We start from the raw sequence: 20145 nt of genomic DNA, 5'->3' as shown, positions 1-20145 counted from the left end.
AAACGCAGCTATAGTTGACTCTTGGCACCCATGAAGGATAATTTACCAGACCGTTTCTTCTAATAGTACAGTAAGGTACAGCTTAACTTTTAAAGTAATTTTCAGACTGTTACAAACATGACTATGAGTAAAACACAACCAAGGCTTATTGAAATGGGAAGTCAGGACGGCTGGCTAGGTCACTTGCCAGTGAAGTGTCTTACTCAAAAACCCCAGTTCCGCAGCATAACATGAGTAGTTCAAATGTGTGTCTCAGCAAAATTTTAATTTAACACATGCAAGAACTTTCAGTGCTGCTTGGGAACATTAGAAATGGTGAGTATTAACTCTGTGAATGCTCCAAAACAAAAAGCAAACTCACTGTCATCGAGTCATTCTAACTCATAGCTATCCCCTTGGGGTTTCCAAGGCGGTAAATCTTTACAGAAGTAGATTGACCGGTCTTCCTTCTTTGGAGTGGCTGGTGGGTTTGAACCTCCAACCTTCTGGTTAGCAGTCCAATGCCTTAGGCACTACACCACCAGAGCTCCTTCTGTGAATGCTAAGGTTCTATTTATTATTTATTTAACTCAAAGGAAAAATAAAGGAAGGAAAATGCCAAAATGTTAGCAAAATGTATTTAGAAAAGTGGATTGAGGACAGATGAGTGATTTTCTTTTCCTTCCTACTATTTTCTAATATCCCAAACTTTCTATAATGGGCACATATTACTATTTTGGTAAACTTTTTGGTGACATAGATTACTTTTATAATCATAAAAAGTAAATTAACATTTACTTAGTTTTTAAAAAAAAGGCAAATACCTGTCCTTTTGTCGTATAATCTGCCAAGATGTTGAGCAGTTTATAAAAGACTTCGAACCAGGGCAGATAGCTGGGGGAAGAAGAGGGAACACATGAAATATTAGTATGCAAGTCAAAAAATTTAACCAGGAGCTAATTCAAGACTGGTACATCTCAGCTTTTATATATCCTGGAGTCTTCATGTCATGGACTGTGCTGGAAGCACAGATTGGTGAAATGCTAATTATTTCTGGGATTTTTTAAAAATTGCCTGTCCAAGGGGGAGGACTGAATGTCCATTATAAATTATCCCCATGCCTCAGAGCTAGAACAGTTTCAGAGAGAAGAAATTCAAAATAGACTTTGCAATCAAGAACCATCTCAGAGTATCCCCCTCCCCCCCCCAGGATTTTCACCTATCCTTTCCAGGAAAGCTTCTATCCACCTTTCTCACGACTGGACACACACAACCACACACACAGCATCTGCACTGCTGGCATATGTAAGGTGTCCCTGAAGTCCCCACAAACCCGAATCCATTCAAGTAGTTGTATCAAGCATTCTACCTATAATGTACCCCCTCTATATTTACTGCAGGATGAACTATAACTCCATCCCCACTGCCCTCTGTCAGATCCTGTTCATCACTCCCTTTAACAACCACAGCAGCCTGGCAGATGACCTTACTTCTGCAGTCCACCCTCTGTGGAGCCCTTTGTTGTTGTTGTTGTTATTTGCCGTCGAGTCGGCCCGGACTCGTAGCGACCCCTCCTTGGGTTTCCGAGGCAATATCACTACGGAAGTAGGATTGCCCAACCTTCCTTCCAAGGAGAGGCTGGTGGGTTTGAACCGCCAGCCTTCTGGTTAGCAGTCAAGTGCCTTAGGCACTAATGCAAATCTAAGTTACACTCTGGATTAAATTCCTGCATCCCTACAGGATCAAGTCCACACTCAGAATGGCATTCAAAGCTCTTCATGATTAGGCCCTTGATTGTCTTTCTAGCTGTCCTTTCTCTACTCACCTCTGTGCGCACGGCTCTCATTGCAGCCACACTCTGCAAATGTCCAAGCATTCCTGGGCCTTCCTGACCCAGCATATGCTTACTCCTTTTCTCCCTCTGACCTTCCTAGTCTAGTCTTACTGATTTCTACTTATCCTCCTGATAGTCTCCCACCCCAAGCTCATGGCACTTAAATCCCCTTCTTCTGGGCTGCCCTGGTCATGTGCATATTCCTGCTATAACATCCCACACATGATGTAGCACACAATGGCATGTCTGTCTTCCCAACCTAATGTGCACAAACTGAGAGGAAGGGTCACATCTTTCTTTGCTTTGTTTTCTCAGAGCCAAGCACAGAGCCTGGCACACTATCACTGCTCACTGTTTACTAAACAAATAAAATGAAACAAAGACTAACAGTGAAGGTACATTAGTACTATAGAAATGTTGCTGAAATGTATCCCCACCACCTAGAAGTCTGTCACTAAATTTAAATGTTCTCTGCAAGAAACTTTCTCAAAGCTACATCAAATACACACATAAGAAGAATATCGCGTACCAAGTGCTTCCTGTCCTAATCATGCCTGCCTCGTGAGCTAACGGCATCCATTACTGATAGAGCTGGACACGATTTCAAGCTCTGATGGTGGATGACTACATCCTGCCACGGAGAGGGAAATCAGCACCCTGTACAGATTATCAGCTGTACTGCTGAGGGTAATAAATGAAGTGAGAGGCAATAGAGAGGACAGATAAAGTGCACAGTCTGCTATCATTAATGTCTGTCTGAAGCCAGCATATGCTACTGTAAAATTTAAGTAGCTTATCCAAATACACTGATAAGCAACTTAACTTTTCACTTCTATGACAGCATTATCACTTATGTTAATATGTTTCAATCAGCCCTGGCAGCTGCATATTGACTATTACAGAGCAAATGATGGCTGCCACTTTACCCAGTATTGACTTTGGCAGAGCAATGTAAACATTCAAGAGGGATTAGGGCTGAGATAAGTTTCTCCCTTCCTATTCTGTTAAATAAACCTCAGCTGAGTTAAAAGCCATTACAGTAAGAAAAAGAAACCCGTTAGAAGAAAACTCACACAGATTAGAGGACACTTAGTCAACAAATTCAACCAAGGATTACAAATTTTTTTTTTGTCACTGTTGTTCCTGGAAGAAAAATAATCACTGGTTAAATGCAGCAATTAAAGGCAGGAGGGAGGGAAAAAAAGCAAGAGAAAATATTTTCATGCAAGAAGCCAGAGCCTCAAGTAAATGAGAGAACTAAGCTGAAATCATTTCAGGAATACCTGATGAAGTGAACTGGGGCAGGCTGGAGTCTCTGATAACTTAGGGAGCAGTTTCAGGGTTGGACAACTATGTTCAACTGACCAAAACATCTTGGGCACAGAGCCTCAGCATCCTCACCTGCCTGACCCCTAGCAAACAGTGACAGGTTCTCACACTTGGCCTCACTGAGTCAATTCTCCTTGGCTATGCTAAGCAAAACTACAGACCATGGGAGAATTTGTAGTTATCCTGGAAATCAGCCATTTCTTTCTCTCTCTGGCTTGACCGGACACAACTGTTCCCCACATGGTGTCCCCTGTGCACTGACAGATGAATGTCTAGTGATGGCAGTATTAAGGTTTTGAAACCAAAACCCAGCTGTCTTCTTCTTCTTCAAAGGGTCCCTGTTTTCCCTGTTGGGAGGCCAGGGTTCACAGCTGAACTTTATCCAGTGGCGTTTCCTGTACTGCTTCATTAGTGCAGGCACAACAGCTTCGTGCTGCCTGCTAGGCTGCAGGTGAGGGTATGGAGACCCTCCATTCCATTTTGTGCGTGTCTGTCATCATGCAGTAAACAATACTTCCTCTCCCAGAGACAGGAAACAAACACGACATTACACTGCTCCTCCATGCACATCTACAGGGAGCTCAAAACATCCCGGTCCCACTCAGCTTGCTACCATGCAATCACCAGAGCCTTCCCTGCCGAGTGTCACTTTGTGGTGGGCTCAGTCCAAGGCTGGGGCCAACATGACAATTAACAAATGGCCCCTGCACTCAAGAAAGCCATGGTCCTAGTCAGGAAAAGAGACACATATACAACTAACAGTAACAGTTTGGGTGGGGGAAGATGAGAACCTTTCCTAAGTGCCCCATTTAGCTTATCTTTCTAAAATTAATATCACTTACAAAAATATAATGGAGCATTATCATGACCCAATCAGCAGGGGCTTTATTGGTCTAAATGGGAACCGGCTGCTTCCTAAAGCATCAGCTGGAATTGAGCTTCTCTCACCAAACTGTGGTACTTTGTCCAAGGTTCCACCCTCATTCCCAGGTTTGACAGTCACACTGAGGGGCTTTTGTTTTGTGTGAGGCAATACAAAGTTCTGAACTGAAGAAGCGTGAAAGCACCACCATCACTGTTCCTACCCATGAGGCTTCATTGCCACAGGCCCTTGCCTTTGTACCTTATGCACGGTCAGGTTGTAAAGGTAGGGCAGAAAGTAGAAACAGCTCATCACCAAAATTACCCTTAAAAAGCAATCAGGTGCCCCAAGAGTGGAGTCGACATGGTTTGTGTAGACACAAAGTCGTTGGCCTGAGTTTAGTGAGCATGCTGAAATGAAAAATGCATATATTTAAATCTGTCAGCCTGCTGAGCTGCTCATTCTCCAGATGAACTCGGGAACTGAGTCCATATGAAGAACAGAGGATACACTTTTCTAATCTCACTCCACTAAATGGACTGTAAGGATAATCATTATCATTATTTTGTGTGCATGTACACACATGCGTGACTGACCTTGTGCAAGTTAAGTACATGTGTGATGGTATTCCACTTCAGTGTCATAAGTGTTATAACAGAAAACCACTACAAATTTTTAAAAATTCTTCTACCTCTTCCCTTCTTCAATAACTCAGTTCAAAGATATTAGATAAACCCAACCAAGCGAGAGCTACTTGCGTCTGGAATGATGAGTTCAAGTCTAAGAAAAATGAACTGGAACAGGGTCTTTCGATTTTTCTCGGCGACCTTCTACTGACTGAGGATCTCTTGAAATTCCATCTTGGATACACTAACAGCAGCATCCCTTCTTTTTGCACTTCCTCTCAGCAGATTTTGCCAAGAATCTCTGTATGACTAAGTATCCCTTGGTTAGAGCTGTTTGGCATTCAGTAATTTAAAACTTTAAAATTGAAAAAAAAAATAAACTAATTTTCATAAGCAGAGAAGTAGGGCATATACTAAGAACATAGACTTGAATCAAATAACCCTGGGTTGAATGTCGGTTCTGCTACTTAGCAGCTGTGACATACGTGAAAGTTACTTCATCTCTCAAAGACTCAGTTTCTTTTTCCATAGAAAGACATACACCACCTAATTCACATAACAGATGCACGTAAAAACCAATAACCCTGTGCCGAGTCCCTGAGTAGTGCAGTTACATGCTCAGCTGCTAGCCAAAAGGTTGGTGGCTCACATCTACCCAGAGGTGCCTTGCAAGAAAGGCCTGGCTATTTTTGAAAGATCACAGCCATCGAAAACCCTGTGGAGCACAATTCTACTCTGATACATACATTGCCATGAGTCAGAATCAACTTGATGGCAACTTTTTTTAAATCTTGTGCCTAGAATATTCTTCCTGCCTGGCTAATTCCTAACACTCTGCTGGTAACTCTCTTTGACCCCTGGTCCCTAGGTCAGAGGCTCCTTTGGCACTCTGTATTGAATTCATCATTCCCTGTAGCCACTGATTAGATAGGAAAGCACAAGCTGTTATAAAAGGAAAATAATTACCAATGATGTGACTGCTTAAAACAATCAGTCCCTGTTCGGCCCTCCTGGTTTGACCTAGCATCCCTGCTCCTCTCTCAGTGTACCTGTTGGTCACTCATCCACAATTAAAGGCAAATTGACCACAAAATAAAATTACAAGTCCTGCGAAGGATGCAGGATTTCATGAAACCCAGGTTAGAGATGCCAGACACCTGAGTTGAGGCAAAGTCACCAACATGCAGATGCGGCAGCATCGCATCAGACCAGTTAACAAGTGAAGAAGAGAAAAGTCAAGAAAAGCAAGAACAGCAACACAATAGTGACTTCAAAAGAAAATTATTTCAATATCAAAGGATTAAGAGAGGCCCTTGGTAAATTGATGGAGTCCTCAAATACTTTTGGGAAAAGGACTCTTTTTATGATTATGCTGTGAAAGTCAAACATGAAGTGTTTGTATGTCAGAAAAATCATAACCTCTCACCAATCACTTCAGTCATTATTTGTTCTAAGAATTAATGAACTTCTGAAATTAAAACTAAAATTTGTTAAAATAAATTTATTTTTGAATTTTCTGTTTCTTTTTTTCCTAAATAAATTGTAAGTTTTCCCTATTTTGCTATGAAGTTTTGGTTCCCATTTAAATAGATTCTTTTAATTCCCAGAATGAGAAGACCTTCTGGGCTTATCCTATATTAAGACTTGCCAGAGTTTATAATACATGATTGTTTGTCTTCTCCACTAGTGTCAACTCTATGAGAGCAAGGATTGTGACTATGTATTAACTGTTTATATGATCAAGAACCAATGGTATTGAAAGAAGTTCAATAAAGGTATTGAAAGAAGTTCACTAAAGGAATTAGTGAAAAACAAGGCTCCAGGAATTGATGGAATACCCATGGAGATGTTTGAACAAACAGATGCAATGTTGGAAGTGCTTACTCATCTATGCCAAGAAATTTGGAAGACAGCTACCTGGCCAACCAACTGAAAAGAGATTCCTATTTGTGCCCATTCCAAAGAAAGGCAATCCAACAGAACATGAGAATTATTGATACCATTAATATCACACACAAGTAAAATTTTGCTGAAAACAACTTAAACATGATTGCAGCAGTACATCAACAGGGAACCGCCAGAAATTTAAGTCAGATTCAAAAGAGGAAATGGAACAAGGGATATCACTGCTGCTATCAGATCGACCTTGGCTGAAAGCAATGAATATCAGAAGATGTTAACCATGTTTTATTGACTACACAAAGGGATTTGACTGCAGGGATCATAACAAATTATGGATAACACTGCAAAGAATAGGAATTCCAAAATTCTTCATTGTTCTCATGAGGAACCTATACATAGACCAAGAGATAGTCGCTCAAACAAAACAAGAGTATACTGCATGGTTTAAAATCAGAAAAGTGTGTCAGGGATGTAACCTTTCACCATACTTAATCAATCTGTATGCTGAGCAAATAATCCAAGAAGCAGGACTATATAAAGAAGAATGCAGCATCAGGACTGGAGAAGAGTCATTAACAACTTGTGATATGCAGATGACACAACCTGCTTGCTGAAAACGAAGACAACTTGAAGCATTTACTGATGAAGATCAAAGACTCCAGCCTTCAGCATGAATTACATCTCAACATTAAGAGAAAAAAAAAATATATCCTCACAATTGGACCAATAAGCAACATCATGATACACGGAGAAAAGACTGAAGCTGTCAAGGATTTCCTTTTACTTGGATCCACAATCAACGCTCATGGAAGTAGCAGTCAACAAATCAACTGATGTATTACACTGGGCAAACCTGTTGCAAAAGACCTCTTTAAAGTATTAAAGAGCAAAGATGTCACTTTGAAGACTAAGGTGCACCTGATCCAAGCCACTGTCTTTTCAAAAACTTCATATACTTGTGGAAGCTAGACAATGAATAAGAAAGACTGCAGAAGGACTGATGCATTTGAATTGTGGTGCTGGTGAAGAAAGAGGAGTGAATATACTATGGTCAGCCAGCAGAAGGAACAAACCTGTCTTTGAGAAAGTATAGCTGGAATGCTCCTTAAATGGCCTGACTTCATCTCTTGTACTTTGGTCATTGCTTGAACAATTTCTCTTAGAAAGATCAGCACAAGGCCAGTCCCCATGAGGTGAAGGTTAAAGATGTCCCAAATGTCCAAACTACCATGCTACTCCATCACTTCAGACATTAACTCCTCCTCCTCCTCTCAGTAATCTCCCCTGTCTAAGATGGGGGTTCTGTATTTCACTGTAACACCTCACATAACTCACAGACACCCAAGGGATTGTCTCACATAGTAGAGGTGGAGGCTGGCAGGTCCCAGGTCTGTGAGTAGGTCTGGAGAATCCTCCCAATTCTCAGGGCTTGACAAACCTCGATCAGCAGATCAGATGACGGCTGCTGTCCCAAATCCAGGGATGAGATGAGGATGAGCCAAAACACAGAATCGGAGCAAGAGGAGGGTGAATCTTCCCAGGAAATTCATACATATACTGTCAAGGAAGCTAAGGGTAGTGACTTGAGTTATACCCTCCATCAAGGCAGGACTCAAGATATATCCCACCTGTGTTGCTCCAACAGCAATAACCCAAGTGGATGGCTTTAACAATCAGCAGTTACTCAGTTGCTTACGGCACATCCCACCACAGAGCCGATTGTCAGTCATTATAGGGAACGATTACTACCAGCTGCCCAGCCAAGTTGACACCTGACCTTAACTACCACACCACCCCAAACAGGCATGGATAATAGGATGTGCAATACCTCACAGAATGGAGGACAATGGCTAGAAGGACCACATCAAGCAATTCACCACAGTCATGTTATTAGGATGGACCATTCCCTGGAGAAGGTATCATGCTTGCTGAAGTAGAGGGTCAGTGAAAAACAGGAAGACCCTCAATGAGATAGACTGACACAGTGGGCTCAAGCAACAATTGTCAGGATGGTGCAGGACTGGGCAACATTTTGTTCTGTTATAAATAGGGTCACTATGAGTCAAAACCAACTTGATGGTACCTAACAACAACAACAGCATTGACTGTTTAATCCCTAATATTTGCCTGTACATATTAGGCATTCAATCAATCATAGGTTCCCTTCACAGATGCAACTCATCTCTACAGTTTTTAGGAATGCATTATCTCTAGAGCTAAAGAGTTAACAGTCAGCCAATTCTTGTGGGAGGATAGAGCTCCAAATTTAACAGGCAGCATGATGGTTAAGAAAATGACCCAGGACAAAAAGTGATCTCTGCCAGTGAACCACTAGAGTCTGTAACAAACAATTACAACAGAGCAAGAAAACGATTTAAAACAAATAACGACATACTCACAAACTCAAGATTTCTTCTACTTGTTCATCCCCCAACTTACTAAACTCTACTTTTTGTTCCATCTAGGTACTATGGGAAAAAGTCACAAAACCAAGTTGATTATTTTCATATCACATACTAATTTCTCAACTATAAGGGAACCCTTAAAACTGATCAAGAATCCTCTAATTTATCAGTAAAGTCAGGCCCTATATTCCCCCAAAGAGTCAGCAACGAACTTTTTTCCTTTCCTTCCAACCCTAAACTGTTCAATCTATTCCTCAAAAGATACTCTTCTCTCCAAACTTACTAAAGAGAAAAGGCCTCCTACAAGAGCTTTCCTGTCTTCCACTCCACTTTTCATCCCTCTCTCTTTCCCTCCTACCTGGAGGTGGAAAATAGCAAAGATACTGGATCCCAATTACAGTCTTCTGTAAGATGTGTCTTCTTTCTCCCCATTACATTCAGCCAATAAGCATGCTCACCTTTAAACGTAACAAAAAAAAAAAAAAAAAAAAAAAAAAAAAAAAAAACCACCCATGCAGTGTTATCTCTAAGACTGTTACCCTTTCTTCCCTTTACCATCTTTTAAATTTCTCTAAAGAAAGCCCAGTTCTTCACTCTTCCTACACTTTCTCCCCTAGTAATCACACCCACTTTCATGGCTTCAGCTTTTTCAAATGACTCCCGAATCTACCACTGTGAGCCAGATCTCTCCCCTAAGACCCAGCCCAGCATTTCCAACCCTCACACAGAGGTGGATGGCAGTCTCCAACTCAAATATTTACTTTCTCATCCATCTCAAATTAAAATATCCCTCAACATTCCTCTTTGCTGTTCATAGCTCTACCACCTTCCCAAGCCTTAGAGTCAAATTCTCACATGGTCTTTGACTTCTCCCTCTAATCACTAGTCAAGCCATATCAATGTTCCTTACAATATCTGCCATATATTTCCCTTCCTTTTCATCCTTTTCATTTCCCCACCTCTTTCATCAATCAAGTGTTCACTGCCTATCACCTAGATGCCTATAGCAACCTCCTATGTCACCTTCCAATGTAGTATTCACATTAAACCCACTGTCACTGAGTCAATTTCAACTCATAGTAACCCTACAGGACAGAGTAGAACTGTCCCATAAGGTTTCTGAGGCTGTAAATCTTTACAGAAGCAGCTTCTCTCATCTTTCTCCTACGGAATAGCTAGTGGATTTGAACCACTGACCTTTTTTGTTAGCAGTCAAATGTTTTAGCCACCAGAGCTCCTTGCCTTCACACTGATGCCAGATTAATTGTATAAATGTGCAATATGAGCATTTCACTGTTCAGCTCAAATGGCTCCCCACAAACTCCTTGTCCTGATGTTCAAGGCCTTCCATCCGGTCCCAATCTTCCTTCCCAGCCTTATCTTTGTACACTCACCACTCATTATTACCATAAATGCTTGTGTTTTATCACACAGGATAAAGGGCTCTACCTTGAATGTCATTCTACCACCTCTGAATAGCCACATCCTAAGTTTCCTCAAGTGCTTATTCTTTCTCCATGAATCCTTCTCTTTGCTGAACTCTCATGGTAATTTTTCTGTCTTTCGTTGACTCATTACTTTTTTTTTAACCTAGTAGTTATGTACACATGTCTCCTGTCCCCTATTAAAAAGTGACGTTGAGAGCACGGTCCAGGTCTGACTCATCCTTGTATCATCCACAGCACACAGCAAATGTCTTACACATTGCAGAGGGCCACTAATATCTGAGGGGTAGAACATCAGGTAGCTGCCTATGAAAGTCATCCTGAGTCTCTCACATGAGGGTATCCTTTCATATATTTCATAACTAACACCTACATAGTGGAGATAATAATATAACTTCATGGCCTCAGCAACTGACAAATAAAGGATGTTTAATATACCAGAAGTCTAAAGGCCAATAGTAACATTGCTAGATTTAATCACTTCAAACTTTGGATACAGACTAAATCTACCATGAGCAAGAACGAATCCCCTGGTAAAGGGAAACCTTTTATTCATTCAGCTGGCCAGGAGAGGTCCACAGAGTCCCATCTTGTTTACCATGTATGCCAAATGCTGGGGATACAAAGATGCACAAGCAAACAGTCCCCACCGAGCTCAACCACAGAGCCCACAACACACACATTTACCAAGTTTCTATTCAGGAAATTACTTCTGAATTTCCAGCTTTAAAGAAGAAAGTTTCCTCAACATGAAAGTAGTCGAGAAAGGCAGAGATAAACAACGAAAAGAATATAAAAAAATAAGAACAAAAATCGAAACAACCAAGCCCAGATTTCTCCTTCAAGATAAAGTAGTCTGCAAGAGCTGGAGAACTGGGTGTGCCGGTCTATGGTTTTCAAACCGCAGCATCAGCACGGAGGCAAACACGTTCCTCCTCATGGGAAAAGCACACCACCTGTTCCTGAGCTAACCACATAAAGCTTCAATGAACATTTCTCTGGAATTCAAAATTGAGGTAACGTTTACAGTCCAAATGTCACATATTTCCAGATCATTCATTTTTCAAATGTTGCAGTCAATCATCTATTTATCCACAGACTCCTCCACATTTATTAAGATCTAATATGGTTTTGGCGAAGATTATTGACTATACCATGGATTGCCAGAAGAATGAGCAAATTCATCCTGGAAGAAGTACAGCCAGAGTGCTTCACAGAAGCGAGGATGGCGAGACTTCATCTTAGGTACTCTGGACATGTTATCAGGAGGGACCAGTGCCTAGAGAGGACATCATGCTTGTAAAGTAGAGATCAGTAAAAGGAAAAAAAAAAAAAGGAAGACCTTCAATGAGATGGACTGACACAGTGGTTACAAAAATGGGCTCAAATTTGCAACAACTGGGAAATACCTTGGGACCAGGAAGTGTTTCATCCTGTTGTATACGGTTGTTATGAATTATAACTGATTCAACAGCACCTAACAACAACAACAGGGGATATACAAGATCCCCGCATCTGGGGAGCTCACAGTCTAATGAAGGAAGCAGACAAATAGGGAGATGTGAGCAGTACTGGGTCAGCACCATGACAGAGGTTCAGTAAAGGAACACAGGAGAGGTTCGAGACAGGCCTCACATGGGAAGTGACACCCACAGATCAACTCTATACTGAGTGCCAAGTCAGGAGCCTCACCTGGGTTCAAACATCAGCTCTGTCACTTACTAGTTGTGGCCTGAGCCATGCCCCCTGCCCAATCAATCTGTGAAATGGAAGTACAATATCTACCCTCACATGGCTGTTGTAAGAATGACACATAGATGAAATGCACCTACCACTGTGCCTGAGACAGGGAAAATACTCAGTTTTTCCCTGACAAAACCACATTCTTATTGCTAATAAAATTAAAAGTCAAAGGAAATGAAATAATAGAAAAAATAACGCCCTTTGGGAGATCAGAGCCAGTCTCACTCAATCTGAGCGTTCTGCTTTGCTCACAGCTGCGAATCTCAAATTGTAAATTGATTATGGTACCCAGTTAAGCTCAAGGATCTTTGATTTATGCCCATAATTAACATCCCATTGTGATACCTATTATATCCATGCAGGGAAAAAGAAATATTGTATGTACTGAATGAGTAGAAATATTAATTTGCATCAAGAAAAAACACCAAAAACTTCTATGAAACATCTGTGTTTATATAAGTCTACACAAACATGTACTTGGACTTGATTTTGGAAACAAGGCTCTTTTCCTTCTTGATGGGCATTCAATAATTGTTGCTTTTAGAGGGTGGATTTGCCATCTTCTTTTGTGACAGTATTACCGTGATTGAGGGGGATTGCTCAGGAGGAAAGCACAGAGGCACTTTTCTGTTATCACTGGTGAAGTGTTGGTAACATAAGATCTTTGGAGTAATGACACCTGCACTAACAATTGAATGTAATTCTCAGATATTTTCCATTGAACCCAGAGAGGGTGAGCAAATAGGCTTTCATCATTTTCCTAAGAGAGGTTATGATGCTGCCACTCCCATATTCACAAACCTGCAAGATTTTTGCCCATTCAGAGCATCTTATTTTATGGCTTAAATTACTACTGTAATATAATGTAATGGGTTAGTGAGGTTCTAACCAAAGCCCACCTTATTGAAGTTTTCATATCCTAAGAGAGAAATATACTATTGCTCCTGTGAGAACATGACAAAGAGAAGAAACGGCTTCACAGAAGTCCTGTCCTACTTTCAGAAATAAACAACAAAATTAATTATCACATTGAGGCACCATCCAATAGTATTCTTATTTTGGAGCTAGGAAGTTAATGGGGGAGAGGAAAAAGCATTTATCAAGTGTTAGACACTTTGAAATATTAATTTCACAATAAATCTATAAGATGAATTATTATCCCATTTTACAGTAAAGAAAACTGAGTCTCAGAGAAATGAAGTTACTTCCCTATGATGATACGCCTAATAAAAGTGCAGTCAGAATACAAAACTTGTCCAGTATGACTTCTAAGTCCTATTCACACCACATTCTTAGTTACATGTATGAACAAGTACAATGATCAACCTTGAGATTGGGATTTAAAATTCTTACCTTAAAGTTCTCACTGTAATGGCCTGATAAAGTCTGCCTCCAAAAGCCCCTCAGCTCTAAGTATTCTGAGCAATCCAACTTTGGCTGCCTCCCAACAATTCAGCATATTTTCTTACGTTGCCAACTCCAGGGACACCAGTCATGTGTCAGCTCTTTATTGCTTTAGAAATTAATGTATATGTTATATGTAGAAACATAAATATAAATAGCTTGATTTAAAATGTTTTAATCAAAGGTGGCAGAAAATATATTCCATATTTCTAGTGCTTTGTGTCAAGACTCAAGGCCTCTGCTACACTAAGAGTGTGTGTGTATGTATATATATGTATATGTTGTTATGTATGATCAAGTCGGCCCCGACTCATAGTGAGACCCCTTCTTGAGTTTCTGAGGCAGTATCACTACGGAAGTAGATTGCCCACCCTTCCTTCCGAGGAGTGGCTGGTGGGCTTGAACTGCCAGCCTCCTGGTTAGCAGTCAAGTGCCTTAGGCACTATGCTACCAGAGCTCCTATATATATATATATAATATATATATATATATATAATGCATTTCATTGAAATATAATTTATGTACAGTGAAATACAAAAAAACTAAAGTGACTGACATGAGGAGCGAGGAGCTCTGGTAGCGTAGTCCCTAAGGCACTTGACTGCTAACCAGAAGGCTGGCGGTTCAAACCCACCAGCCAATCCTCGGAAGGAAGACGGGGCAATCTACTTCCGTAGTAATACCTGCCTCGGAAACCCAAGGAGGGGTTGCTATAAGTCGGGCCCGACTTGACGGCACATACCAACAACAACAAAGTGACATGGGTCAATGTCACCCTGGCACACCTGGCAACCAACAAAGAAAGTTTCCCTCCTTATATAAACCTTTCCTTGACCCTCCACAACAATGAACTAATACTACATTTGTCCTTGTGTGATTGACTTATTTCACTCAGCATAACGTCCTCTAAGTTCATCCATGCTATGCTGTGTTTTGCAGAATCTACATTATTCTTTAGTGATGCACAGCATTCCATTGTGAGTATGCACTATAGTTTGGTTAAGTGTGTATTTTTAAGAACTTATCTATTAAAAAGTGGCCAGTGTCATAGATTTTTAAATGACTGGTTTTGTTTTGTTTTGTTTTTCCTAATTTAAAGTACAAAGCTTTAAATGTATGCTTATGGTGACAATTAAGGAAATGCCAGATTAGAGAGGGCATAGGTATTCTGTGAATGGCACTCATTTAAGTTCATTTCCACCCCAGATCTCTGCTTGAATATCATTCAATCGCAAATCTCTCTATAAAAGTGTCTGGCTGTCTCTTAAACCCATTTACGCTCTATGCTTCAATGCTTTCCCTTGGCAACTTATTCCATATGCTTAACTTCTTCCAGGGAAACAGTTCTGTCTCAATTCACAGAACAGCACACCAATCAACACAAGCAGGCAAGCAGGTAAAGAAAGGAAAGAGAGACAGACACACACAGAAAGAAAGTAGTGTATGAATGTAGCTAGTCCAATAAAAGTAATGTTTTAGGAAGCAAAGAGTTTTAAACCAAAAGAAAACTAACCTAGCACCTACTACCCCCAAGCAATCAGAGGGTCCTGAACTTGAATTTATAACCCAAACACTCTGTACCAGATGCAACTTGAGACACACAACTAGTAGCACTACTGGGGATTTATGACTTATGACTTGTTCATATTTAATTTGTAACCAAACACTTCCCCTTCCTCTTAGCTACCTTAGAACTCTTGATTAACTCTTGTTTTCACAGGTCAGAGGTTAAATAAAGGAAGGGAAGCATTCTGGGGTGAGATTGCCCAGAGCACCACATCCAAGAGTGACCTTGTGCAAGGAACATTAAAATAAGTGATAAGGCTAGAGACTGCTCAAGACAGCTGATGTTCAAAGCCTCCTTTGGGTAAGAAGCGGACCTTACAACTAGAGAGCTGGCAACAAACACAGACAGGAAACTGTTCTGCTCTCAAGTTACCTTTAGTGACAGAGCACCTCTCTCACCAAGAGGTTTTTCCCAAACTGTTTTTGGAAAGGAAACTGGAGGTTTTGAGGAAAAGTCACTCATGATGCACCAAACAAATAAAAATAGTAATAGTAGAAACCACACTTATTCATGAATTACTAAATGTCAGACACTTTACATGCAATCGCTTCTTTAGTCCCCATAGTAATTCTATTAAGCAGATATGATTACATCCCTGGAGTTTCTGGACAGGGCAAACGGTTAACACTCTCTGCTGCTAACTGAAAGGCTAGAGGTTCTAGTCCACCCAGAGGCACCACAAAACAAAATCGTGGTGATCTACTTCTGAAAAATGAGCCACAGAAAATTCTGTAGACCACAGTCGTACTGTGACACAGATGGGGCAGCCAGGCCTCGGAATCTACTTGACAGCAACTGAAAAGAAGGAAAAATTATATCCCTGGATAAAAGATGAGGAAACTGAAGCACAGAATGGTTAAGTAATTTGCTCAAAGTCACAGTCACAACCTTGTAGATTAAAGTCAAATTTGTTGTTGTTGTTGTTGTTATGTGCCGTCGAGTCAAACCCGACTCATAGCGACTCCTCCTTGGGTTTCCGAGGCAGTATCACTATGGAAGTAGGATTGCCCAACCTTCCTTCCGAGGAGTGGCTGGTGGGTTTGAACCACCACCGCCATCTGGTTAGCAGGCAAGTGTCTTAGCCACTATGCTACCAGAGGTCAAATTTAGGTCACCGAAATCACAAATTAAGAAACCAAGTAAAAAGTTGAATCTAAAGTACTTTACTATACCAGCAGATACTTTTCTAGGGGGAAAAATTTCTCAGGGAACAATGTCAGTAAAGTGAACATTAGAGAGCACATACACTTTACAGACATTTGATTAAGTGTTTTCAAATTGTTGACAAATGGGATAATTATTAAGCTTACATTTCTTAAATAGACCAACCTTCTCTTCCTCTTCCTTCCTCCCCCCCTCCCTCTCTCTCTCCCCACCCCTTTCTTTCTTCAGTGCCTAATATAAGCCAGGCACTGTGTAGAGATGAATAAGGCATAGCCCACTACAGTGGGTCCCTGGTTTAGACTGCGTATGAAATCCTCATGTTATTAGCAATGATCTGATAGAGGCAACAAGAGCACAACTTAGAAAATGTGGCAAGTAATGGCTAGGCCACGCTGAAAGGAAGCAAGATGTGAATTCCTTCAGCACCACAACCACAAAATACAGTCACAGCATGACACAGGAAGTTCCCTGAACTGAGGAACCCAAACCTGGAGCTAGGAACATACTACAGGGTGATCAAAGTTGGAACATAAAATGTCATTACTCTCTGTTGTTACTCTGATAAAAATTCTACCCCTCACCAATCTTTCTTATTTTTAAAATTATCTTTGTGCTTATAGGTTACTGCTTTATTATAAACCAGGAGAAGCAGTTCATAATGTAAAAAGAGCTTAAAATTGATATTATTAAACTCCCCAAAATATGGCTATTAAAAAAAAAAAAAGAATCACAAAAAACTAAACCTTAGAAAAAAGAAGTTTAATCAGTAAACCTCGTGGCTAAAATAGGTCTTTCTGATATAAATTCTTAACCTCCGTATTAAAAAACGAAAACTGAACTAACTGCCGTTGAGTTGGATCCGACTCATGGTGACCCCTCCTTGGGGTCGCTATTTTCTGAGCTGGTATCACTACAGAAGTAGATTGCCCAGTCTTGCTTCCAAGGAGTGGCTGGTGGATTTGAACTGCCAGCCTTCTGGTTAGCAGTCAACTGCCTTAGACACTATGCCACCAGAGCTCCTATAGGAAGAAAGAAAGCAGGCGCACTTCCTTCCAACAACTAACTACTAAAAGCAGAAAAAGAAAATGAAGGTCAGAAAACATATACATCAATCATTTTTTTTAGTATATTTTCACCAGCATTATACATTATGACAATTTTTTTTCTGGTAATATATTTTAAGTGGTAGTCTTTTATTACTTACAATAGGAAAACTTACATACACACACACCTAAATATGTACTATAAGAATGATTAAATAAATTATGGTAAATCCAGAAATGGAAAATTATGTTTTAGAATAATTTTTAATGATAGGGGAAAATGTCCATGAGAAAATATCTAACAAAAAGTAGTAGTAGACACAACCACTTATCATATGCAGTCATCTGTACTCACAGAAAGATGAGCAGAAAAAATAAAAAAATCAATAGTAGTTATTTCTAGGTTACAGGATTGTGGACAATCTTTATTTTTTTTCTACATTATGTTCTGCATTTTCTATGTCTTACGTATTGAGCATGTAGTGCCTTAAAATATAGGGAAAAAATGATTTTATCTTCGAAGTACTCTGTTATTTATAGTAAGCAAATACCTGGAAGCAACCAAAATGTAAAAAGAAGAGTGATTACAATAAATTATAACCTATTAAAATGATGGGATATTAAAATCAAACTATAGAAAATATTTAACAGAAAAATATTCATAATATATTTAGATATAAAAAGCAAGCTCTATTAAAAAATGGGCAGAAGACATGAATAGACACTTCACCAAGGAGGATATTCAAGCGGCCAACAAACATATGAAGAAATGCTCACGATCATTAGCTATTAGAGAGATGCAAATCAAAACAACAATGAGATACCATCTTGCTCCAGCACTAGTAGCAAAGTTCACCAAGACAGAAAATAACAAATGCTGGCGAGGTTGTGGAGAGATTGGGACTCTCATACACTGCTGGTGGGACTGTAAAATGGTACAACCATTGTGGAAAGCAGTATGGCGATTCCTTCAAAAGTTGGAAATACAAATACCATTTGACCCAGCCATCCCATTACTAGGTATATACCCTAAAGAAATGAGAGCCATAACAAGAACAGATATATGCACGCCGATGTTCATCGCAGCACTATTTACAATAGCCAAAACTTGGAAACAACCTAGATGTCCAACAACTGAGGAATGGATAACCAAACTTTGGTACATTCACACAATGGAATACTATGCAACGCTAAAGAATAATGTAGAATCTGCAAAACACCGCATAACGTGGATGAACTTGGAGGACATTATGCTGAGCGAAATAAATCAGTCACAAAAGGACAAATATTGTATTAGTCCGTTATTGTGAAAGTTAAGGAAAGGTTTATCTATTGGAGGACATTTTCTTTGTTGGTTACCAGGGGTGGGAGGGGAGGGGAGGGAATGCTGTTAGATAGATAGAGATAAATATTGATTTGGGTGAAGAGAAGGGCAATGTACCAAATGTGAGTGACCAATATGGCAGCATTGAGGATGAGAAAGACAGAGAGAGTTACATGGGCAGTACAAACAACAAATATGAACCCCTTTGTAAATACAATACTGAGTTGTCAATGAAAGCAAACATGGGTATAGGGACGGATAGATGGGTGAACAAGCTAAACAATTATGTATGTCTAAATGGAGAGGGTATCCAAGATCATATACAGGGTTGGCAGACAATGGGCCTCTCGAAGAGTATGAAGGGATGGACACTGGGAGGAGGTAACTATGGGGAGGAAGTGGGAGGGGAGCTGCTGCATTGTAAATTTTGGTCAATGACATGAGACAAAGTATATGTGAACTGCTGTATGAAAAGTGAATTTACTCTGTAAATCTTCACCCAAATCCTAATTAAAAAAAAAAAAAGCAAGCTCTATAGTGGCCCAGTGCCTAAGGCATTTGACTGCTAACCAGAAGGCTGGCAGTTCAAACCCACCAGGCCACTCCTCAGGAGGAAGACTGCGCAATCTACTTCCGTAGACATACTGCCTCAGAAACCCAAGGAGGGGTCACTATGAGTTGGAAATGATTCAACAGCAGTGTTTTGTTTTTGTTTTTGTTTTTTCAGTTTATAATACATAAAAACCAAAACCAAACCCACTGCCATTGAGTCAATTCCAAGTGATCCCACTGGGTTCTCAAGGCTGTAAATCTTTATGGAAGTAGACTGCCCCATCTTCCTCCTGCAGAGCACCAGGTGGGTTTAAACTATCAACCCTGGGGTTAGCAGCCAAATGCCTTACCTACTAACCCACCAGAGCTCCTCTATATAAGAGGCTTTTTCTAATTTTAATATTTCTATTTTCCTATAGTCTCCAAACTTTCTACAGTAAACATGTGTTCCTTTTATTAGCATTAAAAGAAAAGTATCTCCTCATCTCTTTTTTTAAAAAAACCAACAGCCACATGTGTGATTCTTTTCTGCCTACCAGCTTCAGCTCATCTTGCTGTGGGGTTGGGAGGGATCCGTCAGGGAGTGCAGAATCAAAAGCCTACCTTGTTTTTTTTGTTTTTTGTTTTTTAAGTGTGCTTAATAACTGTGATGACTCAGTTGCCAACAAGCTCTTTGGGTGAAATGGAAGTTTGCACTCTTTAAAGAACTGGTCCCACCAGAGCCTCACACTTGCGCGATGTACCATGCTTATCACAGATCTCAGTTCCAGGGCAGGAACGGTTGGCTAATAAGGTTTTCAGCAACCTTTCCTTAATATGGGAGCAGTCAGACACAATATACCCTGATGGGCCTCAGAAAGAGAGGCACATTCAACTATTCAAGGTCATCCCTAGAGAGAGGAAAAAACAAGGAGTCAGAATCTTTTTTTTTTTTTTTTTTTTTTAATACTCTGAAGCCAAATCTAC

The 20145-nt window shown here is 40.3% G+C and overlaps 1 protein-coding gene across 1 annotated transcript in view; it reads right to left on the bottom strand.

Annotated features, from left to right (window-relative positions):
• DENND1A (DENN domain containing 1A) overlaps positions 1-20145 on the bottom strand; it is a 581826-nt gene that overhangs the window by 345105 nt on the left and 216576 nt on the right. Inside the window, exon 6 of the mRNA XM_042780373.1 lies at positions 804-873. Coding sequence (XP_042636307.1) covers positions 804-873 — 70 coding nt within the window. The remainder of the gene's footprint in view (positions 1-803; positions 874-20145) is intronic.

Source organism: Orycteropus afer, unplaced genomic scaffold, assembly GCF_000298275.1.
Source record: "Orycteropus afer afer isolate SDZICR_OR568_19922 unplaced genomic scaffold, OryAfe1.0 scaffold00037, whole genome shotgun sequence".
NCBI lineage: Eukaryota > Metazoa > Chordata > Mammalia > Tubulidentata > Orycteropodidae > Orycteropus > Orycteropus afer.
The sequence above is the reverse complement of the archived record's forward strand: the minus strand, read 5'-3'. Positions and strand labels throughout refer to the sequence as shown.